The sequence below is a fragment of the Trichechus manatus genome, unplaced genomic scaffold (assembly GCF_000243295.1).
Source record: "Trichechus manatus latirostris isolate Lorelei unplaced genomic scaffold, TriManLat1.0 scaffold00186, whole genome shotgun sequence".
In the NCBI taxonomy this organism is placed as follows: Eukaryota; Metazoa; Chordata; class Mammalia; order Sirenia; family Trichechidae; genus Trichechus; species Trichechus manatus.
Window position 1 is genome coordinate 905,240 of NW_004444122.1, and position 11,933 is coordinate 917,172.

At 51.0% G+C, this 11,933-nt stretch overlaps 1 protein-coding gene across 1 annotated transcript; it reads right to left on the minus strand.

Moving 5' to 3' along the window:
- Nucleotides 1–2,221: 2,221 nt before the first annotated feature.
- On the minus strand, nt 2,222–10,528 carry SH2D7 (SH2 domain containing 7). The gene is made up of 6 exons (XM_004387475.1): nt 10,353–10,528; nt 8,981–9,070; nt 5,264–5,429; nt 4,846–5,058; nt 2,866–3,534; nt 2,222–2,269 (listed from the first exon to the last, which is right to left on the minus strand). The coding sequence occupies exons 1-6, from the start codon at nt 10,526–10,528 to the stop codon at nt 2,222–2,224; spliced, it is 1,362 nt and encodes a 453-aa protein (XP_004387532.1).
- Between the last annotated feature and the right edge of the window lie 1,405 nt (nt 10,529–11,933).

Consider the following 11,933-nt stretch of genomic DNA (forward strand, 5'->3'; position numbering starts at 1 on the left):
GAAATACCACAAGTGGATGGCTTTAACAGTTTATTCTCTCATAGTCTAGGAGGCTGGAAGTCCGAATTCAGGGTGCCAGCTCTAGGGGAAGGCTTTCTCTCTGTTGGTTCTGAGGAAGGTCCTTGTCACCAGTCTTCCCCTGGTCTAGGAGCTTTTCAACACAGGAATCCTGGGTCCAAATCATACGCTCTACTCCCGGCACTGCTTTTTTGGTGGTATGAGGTCCCCCTGTCTCTGCTCACTTTTATATATCAAAAGAGATTGACTCAAAATACAATCTAATCTTGTCGATTGATTCCTGCCTCAGTAACATAACTGCCCCTAACCCTGCCTCATTAACATCGTAGAGGTAGGATTTATAACACACTGGAAAATCACATCAGATGGCAAAATGGTGGACAGTCACACAGTGCTGGGAATCATGGCCTAGCCAAGTTGACACACATTTTAGGGGACACAATTCAATCTATAACAGGCATTTTTTTAAATGCTGGTGGCTTTGGAAGGAAGAACCATCCATACCCAAATCTTGTGTGAACCCCACAGAAGACATAGGGTGAAAATCGTCTCCACTTCCTTCATAACAATCATAATTCCGGTTAGCATTTATGGAGTGCCAGCCATGTGTCAGGCCAGGGCTAGCTGCTTTACTCTAAACCCTTATAACCCCCTAGGAGGTGGGGACTCTTAGAACCCCATTTTTCAGAGGGAGAAGCTGCATAGCCAAGAGGCAGTTAAGGGTAGATTTTCCTACAAATGTGAACGGTGCCTACTCTGCCCAGGGGCCGAGCCAGGGTGCCTATGGTGTCTGTCTGGTCATGGTCAGCTCTGTTTTCCACCTCTTGGGCCTGGGGGCAATGGAGGCAGCCGGCTAATTGCTCACCCTTATGGAGGTGGGGACTTGTGGGTAAGAGAGGAAGTGAGGACAAAACAGGAAGGACCCAGAGGGAAGGGGACACAGGAAGAGGCAGCCTGGCCTGAGGGAGTGGTTTTAGGGAGAGGCCTGAGTGCCCTGTGTCCAGGCCTGGTCCCTTAGGCTCCTTGGAAGACAAAAACCAAACCAAACCCATTGCCATCAAATCCATTCCAACTCATAGCAACCCTGTAGGGCAGAGTAGAACTGCCCCTTAGGGTTTCCAAGAAATGGCTGGTGGATTCGAACTGTCGACCTTTTGGTTAGCAGCCAAGCTCTTAACCACTGTACCACCAGGGCTCCCCTTGGAGGACAGGGCCACCAGATTGGGGCTGTGTCTCATGGGAGGGGTCTGCAAGCAACCCCTAAAGACCAGAACTGGCCTGGAGGCAGAGAGCAGGGAGGGTGACCTGATCAGACGGGGGTGGCCACAAGTGCCCTCTGGCTGGCTCCAGAAACCACCCCATGGGGCAGCCCAGGCTGACCCCCCAGCCAGGCTTGAACCTGCCTTACTGAGGGGTGTCTGCCCAGGCCCAGCCCTGCTGTATGACCCTAAGCGTGTTGCTGTTCCTCTCTGGGCTTCAGTTTCCCCATCTGTAGCACGAAGGGGTTGGACTGGATGCCCCTTTGGGTCTGCCCAGCTCACACAGTGAGGCTGGGACAGAGGCAGGGCAGAGGAGCCGAGGGGGCGGTTTCTGGGAGCCGGCCTGTTCCAGGGGCAGGGCTGTCGTCTCAGAGATGGCCTTTGCTGCCACTTCCCCGGTTGCTTGCCCCAGTCCCCATGGGACAGGGGCAAGGACTGTGACTCCTGGGCCTCCTCTCCCTCCTGCTGATAGGGCCCTGAGGAAGGGAACTGGCTTTGGTCTCAACCAGTTAGGAAGATGTCTTTCCTAGCATGGGGCTCGTCACATGCTCCGTAAATGTTCAATGAGCACACGGATGGAAGAGTGGGAGGCAGGCCCAGCCAGTCAGCCCGGGCCTCAGCAGGCCCATCTGGGAAGTGGAGGTAACAACCCCCGCCTCTGGCCAGTCCCCACTCTTCTGGAACTTTGGTTGCCCGCTGTGGATGGATGGTAGGCACTGGGGAAGCGGGGCATAGCCAGGGGCTTTGGGCGGCTGGAAGGCCCCTTCCCACCCCCTTTTCAGGCAACCACCTGGGCTGTCTCTGAGCCTGGTTCCAGGACAGGCTGGTTGGGTCTGAGGATCCGAGAGGTGCCTTCAGGTGAGCTGGGAGCTTCCCCAAAGCTGCTGGCACAGCCCAGGTACCAGGAGACCCACTTGTGTGGGCTGCTGGAAGTTGAACCCTCCTCAGAATTTGTGCTTCTTGTCCGTGAAGAGCCTCCGGAGCTTGTCAGGCTGCAAGGAGGGAGAAGATGCTGGGCCTGGGTCCCTGCACAGGGAAGGAGACCCAGGCTCAGAGGGTCCATCAGCACTGACTTGGGGGCTGGATTCCAGGAAATGAGACCAAGTCAGAATATCCATGGTGGCTTCCACCTCCCCCCACGAGCCTCTCACAGTGCCCGAAACTCTACCATCCACCCTCCAGGTCTGGACTAAGTACCTGGCCTTTTCTGACTAAGGAGGCTAAGGGGAAGGAAGGGCCTAGAGACAGGAGCGGAATAAAGATCAAGCCCCAGGCTTCCCACCCCCCAGAGCTCTCTGGGGGCCTTGGGATACACTGGTGTCCTACCCAGGGCGGGGGTGGGTGTGTAAATGACACCACCAGGGACAGGGGAGGACACAAGACTTTGTAGCCAGAGGGAGAGCAGACATGGAAGCCCCATCTTATACTCACATCTAGAGGCTACCTCTCCCACCACCACCTGGCAGAGGGTATAATTCTGGGCAGTGGCAGGGACCTGGCCTGCTGTGCCTGACTACCACAGGTCCTCACCTACCACTGGGTACTCCCTAAGGGCTGGCACCACCCTCGCCCCACCCATGGAGCCCACCTTGTTTGTCTGTCCAGTCTCCCTGCTCTTGGCTGCTGGAATTTGCTCATGGGTGTTTCCGGGCTCTGGGATCCTCTTGTAGTCACAGTCCACGGGCCCTGACAGCTTGCTGTAGGTGGGACTGGACCCAGGATGTGGGGGCCTGGCTGGGCCGGCCCAGCAGGCCGGGATCTGCTCGTAGGTACCATCTCCGCAGTCTGGTGCATCCGCAGCCTGTTGCGGGAGGCCTGCTGTCCCAATGAGCCTATAGATGTCTGCAGAGCTGTCCTGGGAGCAGGACCGAGACGAGTGACTCAGAGTCAGAGACCCCTGGCTCCAGGTCACAGCTGGGGATCCCAGAGCCTCAGGACTAGTGGGTAGGAGGAAGCCCCAGAAAGTGGGAGACACTGTTGAGCCCTGGTCTGGGCTCACCCCAGCAAGGACAGGCCCTGGGCCATCAGGCCTGTTCTGGCCTCCATCCAAGGGTCTCCTTGGGGCCCCCCTGGTTGGGGAGCAGGACTGGCTGCCAGTGAGAACTGGCCCCTGCCTGCTGGATACCTCTCTGCGCAGGCCTAGCTGGGCCTTGTTCATCTTCTTCACGTCTGCATAGATGATGTCATTGGGCCCTCCAAAAGACTTGTCCAGGAGGGAGGCACTCCTCTCAGGGAGTGGGGGCACCCTGAAGGAGATCTGGGAAGAGGGACAGAGAACCTCTTAAAGGGTACCCATTGCTCTTAAGATGCCACCAGGTAAACAGAAGCTCTCAGGTAAGCTGAGGCCTCCTGTCCCAGTCTCACTTTATCTGATGGTTACATGCAAGGTTTGGACACACGACATTCCGGGTCCCTGGCAGTTCTCATGTTCTAGGCTCTGAGTATGGTCTTTATCTTGGCATTCAAGGCTTTGGGTTGCCAGCTCTACCTCTCACCCAAGTTCATCCTGCCCTGCTCCTGCCCCTGCAGTGAGGTCTGCTGGTCCCTCAGAGCTCCTTGAACCCACCCACTCGCTGCTCCCTCCCCTGCCAGGATGGTCCACCCCAATTCCATCCTTCAGATATTCATTCAACAAATATTTAGTGCCACCTGTGTACCAGACACTGTCTTAGGTGGTGAAGACTCAGTGGTGAGCAAGACCAACTCAAGGAGTTTACATTCTAATCTGGGAGCTGGGCAATATACTGCTCCATTATATAGTATGGATATAGTATAATACTATATCATAAGATAATATTGTATCAAGTCATGATCAGTGCTATGAAGAAGAGCAAAGCAGGGTAAAGGGATAGAGAGAGTGTCAGGTGGAAGAGGGGATATTTAAGCAGAGTAGAATGAAGCGAGAATGTGAGCATGCAGATATCTAGTGAGAAGAGCATTCCAGGCATGTGCAAAGGCCCTGAGGTGGGAACAAGCTTCGTGTGTTCAAGGAAGACCCAGAAGGCCAGTGAAGCTAAAGAAGAGTGAGAAAGGGGAAGAGGTAGCAGTGTACTTGGTGAGGGTGTTGTGGACCCTGGTGGAGATTTTAGATTTTATTCTGAAAGTGAGGAGAAGCCCTTGGCATGCTGTGGTTGATATTTGATAACACAAAAATATCTCTGAGTCCCTCCCTTGAGGTGCTGTAGAGGAGGATAAAGTATTGACTTACAGGCACCCCACTCTATAGTTTACAAGGAATTTTCAGTCATTTTATACCCTTTCATTCAAGCCCCACAGCGATTTTGGGATTGGTAAACTGAGGCTTAGAGAAATTAAGTGACTTGTCCAAAATCACACAGCTAAAAATTGGTCAAGCCAAGGCTTGAACCAAATCCAGCCGGCCAGAGGCAGGCCATGAGCGTGGGAGAACCACTGGAACATTCCAAGCTGGGATGGCACTTCTCTGGGCCTGGCGCACACCATCCACAGCCTGAAGGGACTGGCCAGCAGGACCTCTCAGGCCTGACTGTGGGCATCTAAATCCCGGGGCTGGCAACCCTGACCCTGGGGGACCCAGAACCCGCCTCACCTCCATAGTTTCCTTCTCGAAGAGGTTCCTGGGACTCATATCCAGGCCCTTGTTTGTGTGGAGGAAGGAGACCTGAGGCTTTGGAGAGGAACGGGAGCTGGCGGCCTTGCCTGCAGCCAGGGTGGGGGACGCCATGGCAGGCTGACTTTCCAGGCCTGGGTTGGTCTGGCGGAGGCCCAGGCCGACAGCATCATACAGATCATTGTCCTCCAGCTGGTGGAGGGGAGGGATGGTGGGCACAGTAAGCATGTTGTCATACACCCCAGGTCACCCTCCAGTCGCCTACCAGAGACTACTGGAGAGGGACTGAGACATTCTCACCAGGTCCCTGACCTCAGGTAAGATGCTGCCTCAGTCTCCGCTTTTCAGACAGGCACCCTGTCCCACCACCCTAACCCTGGGGAAGAGGGGTGCCTACCCGGGGGCAGGCGGCAGCCAGGGTCTCCCCAAAGGGCTCCAGCTGCATTTCCTGGTAATAGCGCACGAGCTCAGCCAGGGAGCTGTGGCTGTGGGTGTCCCCCGAGATGAGGTAGCACCGGTTTTGGAGCTGTTTGATGACAAAATGCCGGCAGCGGTCACTGCCCCTGCAACACAAAGACTTGTGGCCTGGGGCTGCCGGCCACGGGCAGCCCAGCCTTGAGCTCCAGGTCTCGATGCAGGGGAGGTGCTGACCTGGGACAGCACTGCCCCCACTTCGAGTCTTGGTGTGTGTCTCTGAAAAGTAGAACTGATCACTGGCAAACCCTGGGGCCCTGAGTTCCTGGGAAGCACCTAAGCCTGCTCTGGTCATCTAGGATGAGGCAAGTGGGGCACTCTCATTGAACACAAAACTTAAGGAGGTGCCAAAAAAATCAGTAATCAAGATAAGTAATATTTTGATGCAATATTTTATGGAATCAAAATATCAAAAAAAATTAATGGAAAAAATCTCCGATGAACAAACTATCAAAGTTTTAAATAAAGACAGGATCTGACCCAGCACTTGCACAACTTGGCCTCCTTTGTTGTTGTTGTTAGATGCCATCGAACGGGTTCCGACTCCCAGCGATGCTATGTACAACAGAATGAGACACTTCCTGGTCCTGTGCCATCTTCCCAATCGTCGCTATCCTTGAGCCCATTGTTGTAGCCACTGTGTCAGTCTAACTTATTGAGGGTCTTCCTCTTTTGCGCTGACCCTCTACCAAGCATGATGTCCTTCTCTAGGGACTGCTCCCTTCTGACAACATGTCCAAAGTACGTGAGACAAAGTCTCACCATCATCATTTCTAAGGAGCATTCTGGCTGTACCGAGACAGATTTGTTCGTTCTTCTAGCAGTCCACGGTATATTCAATCTTCTTCACCAACACCATAATTCAAACACATCAGTTCATCTCCAGTCTTCCTTATTCATTGTCCAGCTTTTGCATACATATGAGGCAATTGAAAATATCATGGCTTGGGTCAGGCCTCATTTGCCTCACCCTAATTCCAGCCTTGCTGAAAACGGAGTTCCAGCTTCCACCCCTACTTCAACCTGTAACGGCCCACCCTTTTCATTTGCATTCTATGGAGGAAGAGTGAACACACAGTCAAACGCACAAGTCCTAAGTGTGCAGCTTGATGAATTTCCATGTGAGTATTTCCATGTAACTACCCTGCAGATCAAGATAGAAAACATTTCCAGCTCCCCATAAAACTCCCTCATGCTCCCTTCCAGTCAATACCCCTCAAAGGTAGCCACTATTCTGACCCCTATCACCGTAAATCTGTTTTACCCATTATAGACTTCATGTAAATGAAATTATACAGTATTTCTCTTTTGTCTGGCTTTTTTCATTCAACACTATATTTTTGAGATTGATTCATGTCCATATGTAATTCATTTATTTTTATCCATTGATGTTTAGTATCCCATTTAATGAAAAATCCACAATTTACCCATTCTGTTGATGGACATTTAGGTTATTTCCAGATTTTTGTTGTTATAAATGAAGTTATTGTGAACATTCTTGTACATGTCTTTTGGTGAATACATGTAGAGTTGAGAATATATTCTGTCTCAACATATTCTGTTGCGACTATACCTAGGAGTAGAATTGATGGGTCTAAGGTATACCTATGTTTAACTTTAGTAGATTCTGCCAAATTGTTTTCTAAAATTATTGCTATATATGAGAGTTCCATTTGTTCCAGATCCTTCCATTTAAGTCATTCATTGTGGTTTTAATTTGCATTTTGCTGATAACAAATGATGCTGAAAGCCTTTTCATATGCTTACCGGCCCTTTGGATAGTCTTCTTCATCAAGTGCCTGTTTAAGTCTTTTGTGTTTATTTATTGAGTTGGCTCTCTTTGTCTTACTGATTTGTAGGAGTTCTTCATGTATTTGGGACATGAGCACGTTTTGTGTCCTATTTAAGAAATCTTTGCCTGCCCCTAGGTCATGAATACGTTCTCCTATGTTTTCTTCTAGAAACTTTATTGTTTTGATTTCCTCCCTTGGGTCCATGGTCCATTTAGAACTAATTTTTGTGTATGGTATGATGTTAAAAAAAACCCAAACCCATTGTCATCAAGTCAATTCCAACTCACGGTGACCCCGTCTGTTACAGAGTAGAACTGAGCTCCACAGGGTTTTCTTGGCTGTAATCTTTACAGAAGCAGATTGCCAGGTATTTCTTCCATGGCATCACTGGGTGGGTTCTAACTGCCAACCTTTCAACTAGTAGCTGAGCATAAACTGTTTGCACCACCCAGGGACCTTATGGTGTGAGGTAAGGGTCATTTTTTTTCCTGTTTGGATATCCAATTTCTTCAGCACCACTTATTGAAATGATCATCTTCTCCACCATGGAATTGCAGTGACACCTGTGTTGTAAATCGGGTGACCAAACGTGTTGAATTTTTTCTGGACTCTGTTCTGTTCTATTGGTTTATTTGTATATCTTTGAGCAGCCTCATTTTGATCTTTTTTATAAATTGATGTTCTAAGTAAGAGTGCATTTAAAAAAAAAAAAAAAAGGCCCTAATGCTGAAAACTCTTTTGAAAACAACTGAGTTAATACAATTCAAAGTGCCTAGCCCAGTATCTGGTACAAAGAATAACAATATTTTAATAATAACTAACATTTATTGAGTTCTTGGTATGTTATATGCACTATGCCAAGCACTTTTAAATGTATAAACTTCATTGAACCCTTTCAACAATCCTTTGAAGTAGGTACTATTATATTCCCATTTTACAGATGAGGAAACTCAGGAGCAGAAAAGCAAAATAACTTGCTCAAGGTTAGGATTTGAACTCAGGCAGTATGAGGACATGATAATTCTGAGTCTGAAGCCATTGTGGTTTGCCCTAGAGCCCTGGCCCACCTCCATGCCTGGGTAAATTGTCTCCTTCCTCTGCCTTCCCCCACCCAACCTACTCTCAGTATAGGATCTGACATCACCATCTCTGACTTTGTTCTTCTGTCTTGTTTCCTCCTTTTATCTCCACTGCCCTACCCTAGCCCAGACCACCTCGCTTCACATCCAGCTAGTTGCACTTGTTCCTCCACTGCCCCGGCACCTCCAGTCTCTGTTTTCTGGTCCGCCCTCCATAGGCTGCCAGAAGCACCATTGCAAGACATGAGTCTGACCATGTCACCCCCGTCCCCATCTCCAGACTTAGCAAGGCACCCAAGGCCATCTTGGGCTAGCCCTGCCCTCCTCTCCAGGCACTCCTCCATAGGAACCACACATCCTCTGCTGCACCCAAGGACTTGTGGTTCCCCCACCCTAGCTTTCCATGCCTCCATAAGCCTAAACCACACCCCCTTTTCTGCCTACCAAATTGCTATTCTTCCTTCTATCCTGGGCTCAAAGTTCAGTTCTGTGAAGCTTTCCCTAGCTTCCGACCAGGAGGCTGTTTTCCCTACCCCCACACCAACCAACCCCCACTAAAGGCTGAGGCTTCATCCCCAGCACATGGCAAGTGCTCAGGAAATGTCTATGGAGCATTGGTCAATGAATGGGTGACCAATGAGGAGTGAGGGAGTCAGCGCCCAGGGCCAGTCAGGCAACGTGCACTGGTAGGACCACTGTGCTTATCTGCAAGGCTCGGTTATGGGTGCTGAGCACACCCGCCAGCTTGCAGAGGGCTTCCCATCTTACCTGTAGGACAAGATGTAGCCAGTGGCCCGGTCGCTGAGGCGGATGAGGAAGGAGCCAAGAGCTTTGTCCCTGAGTAGCTGCTCCGTTTGCCTGGTCAGAGGACATGCCATTAGCTGGGTTCTGTGCCCTTATATCAACACGACTTAGGCCTGCCTCAGAATCCCTGCTGGCCAGGCCCTTGGTTCCCAGACCCAGTGCACAGACTTCCACCCCAAAATAGGGGTCTCCCTCAGACCTTCAGCTGGGTCTGTGCCTGTCAGAGCTCAGTCTGTGGGCTGTCTGGGCTCAGTTGAACAAGGTCAAGACTCAGCCTGGGGCTGGCTCGGTGTCCTGAGGCCATGCCCACCACCTTCAATGCAGCCTCACCGGCAAGCACACTAGCCATTGACCCTGGCCACCCGCTGTCCACCTGGACGGCTGTGAAGTAAGAAAAATGAATCCATACGACTGGAGACTTTTAGAAGTTGGTGGGGGAGCTGCTTCAGGACCACTGCGCGCAGTTGGGCAGGATGTGCACTCCACTAGAGTTTCTGGAGGAAGGGGTGCTGCTATGTCTGAAGCCCATCTCCTCAACCCCAGGCAGCTTTGGATGTTTCTACATGGTGCCCAGTATTTGAGGACATGGTGGAAAATTCTAGCTGTCTTCTGTTTTGGTAGTAAGTAGACTAGATATTCACTCATCCACTTAGTCACCAAACACATACCGGATGCCTGCTCCATGCAGGACCAGCTGTATAATTTGCAAGGCCTTGTGCAAAATGAAAATGTGGAGCCCCTTTTTCAAAAATTATTAAGAATTTAAAGACAGTGACAGGGCCTGTGTGACTGAGAAGGTCAATGGCCATGAAGCGGGCCCTGCCTCTCTGCCAGGTACTTCATCTAGTGCTTTGGCACCTTGGGGATCCAGCCCAATCGGAAACCCAAACCCCATGTCTTGTCCTTTATTCCTAGGGTAGCCATTCATCCAGGTTTACCTGGGACAGTGCCCGTTTACAACAGTTGCCCTAGCTGAATCACTAATAATGTTCTGCTTTGGATGATAAATGATATTGTCCCCCTAGTTATTCATCAGAGTTAAACATATCCTGCTCCTGCCTGTCCCCCTTTTTGTCCTTTTGGCCACCTGGCAGCCCCAGACCTCCTAGACCTGCACTTAGAGTGAGGGCCAAGGCCCTTGCCCACCCTGTCCATGGAAGCTGCCGCAGAGGATGTGGCGCTCAGCAGTCTGTCCCCCAACCCTTACCGCCACTTGGGGTCCCTGCCTAGCCCAGGGAGAGGGCAGGAACCAGTCTAGCTGCAGAGTCCCCAGACCGTTTTCTCACCCCTCAGGAATGGTGGACCACACTGGGCATCTGGGCAGCAGCAGCCTTACTTGCGGGTGATGAATCCGTGAAACCAGGGGGGCAGGACGCCATTCTGCAGAATGAGGGGGGCCTGTGTCTCCATGAACCACTTCAGGGCCAGCATCTGGAGGTCAGCCAGGTCCTGCCTGTCCCCTGCCCCCTCAGACTCCCTCTCCAGGCTGAGCTGTTTTATGCTGCCCTCCATTCTTGCGAGCACTGGAGCAGAAGCAGAGCTCCAACAGTCACACGCCTTTATATCTGTGTGTGCTCGGCTCATTTGCCTGAATCCATGCCCTCCCCAACAGCCTGCAGCACACAGGAGCACCACTGTCACCTCTGCACAGGTGGCTGGTTCTCCTCTCTGACGCTTTGGGGCAGGGCACATCTGGGGGCTGGAAAAATTGGGGGGAGGGTCACGTTAGCAGCCTGAGGTGGCGGAGGGGAGGTAAGGAGGAGACACCTGGCTTTGCGGTCCAGCAGGTGAGCTTCCTCGTTGGATTTAACCTCTTTCCCCCAACCCATGGTCTTTATCACAGCTAAAGACCACACCCTGGCTAGAGTCCACAGTACTGCCATTCTTAGCAAAGCAGTGGATTTAAATTCTGCCTATACTTCCCTTGTGGAGGCTACTTGTATTTCGGTGAAGGCTAGACGTTCTGTGCTGATTAATTCCGCCTTCTACTCATGATTTATTGAGTACCTACTGTATGCCAGGCATATGTGGACTCTGGGAAAAACAGAGTGAACAAAACAATTTTGCCCTCATGGCACATACATCCTAGTGGAAGGAGACAGACCATATATACATATATATGCAGTCTCAAGTAGTGGGGCAGTGTTTGTTCATTCACTGGTAGAATTCTCGCCTTCCATGTGGGAGACCTGGGTTGGATTCCCAGCCAATGCACGTCATGCGCAGCCACCACCCATCTGTCAGTGGAGGTTGCTTTCATGCTAAAAAGGCTTCAGCGTAGCTTCCAGACTAAGACAGACTACGAAGAAAGGCCTGGTGATCTACTTCCTAAAAACCAGCCGATGAAAACCCTGTGGATCACAACAGCCCCATCCCATTGTGCATGAGGTCATCATGAATTGGGGGCCGGCTCAACAACAACATAGTGTCAAGTGTTATAAGCAGTCCAAGAAAAAAGCAGAGGAATAAAGTAGAGAGTGATGGGGTGTATTATTTAGGTAGGTGGTCAGGGGTCAGGGGGGGCCTTGCCCAGGAGGTGACGCTAGAGGATGAAGGAGGGAGGCAAGCAGGTATCTGGGGGAAGAGATGCTGCTCAGCAGCAGAGGGAACAGCAGGTGCAGAGACTATGAGGCGGGACTTTACTGGAGATTCCAAAGAACAATCCAGAAGCCCATGTAGCTGGAGCAGAGGAGGGGCCTTTGGAGTAGATGGTACGTACCATTCTCCTGGCTCTTGTTTCTTGAATGGCATGAGGTCCCCATGTCTCTCTTCTCTCTTCTCTCTTTTATATCTCAAAAGAGATTGGTTTAAGATACAACCTAATCTTCTAGATTGAGTCCTGCCTCATTAACATAACTGCCTCTAATCCTGCATCATTAACATCATAGAAGAGCAGGGATAAGGCTTTTGATAGGAA

What these genes read in the sequence shown, in the direction of transcription:
- SH2D7 (XM_004387475.1), bottom strand. Translation starts at nt 10,528, where the DNA reads ATGGAGGGCAGCATAAAACAGCTCAGCCTGGAGAGGGAGTCTGAGGGG. An exon ending in CACGGATTCATCACCCGCAA is followed by an intron (nt 9,071 to 10,352) that starts GTAAGGCTGCTG and finishes TCCTCTGACCAG; the next exon opens with GCAAACGGAGCAGCTACTCA. An exon ending in AGACTGGACAGACAAACAAG is followed by an intron (nt 2,270 to 2,865) that starts GTGGGCTCCATG and finishes CCCTCCTTGCAG; the next exon opens with CCTGACAAGCTCCGGAGGCT.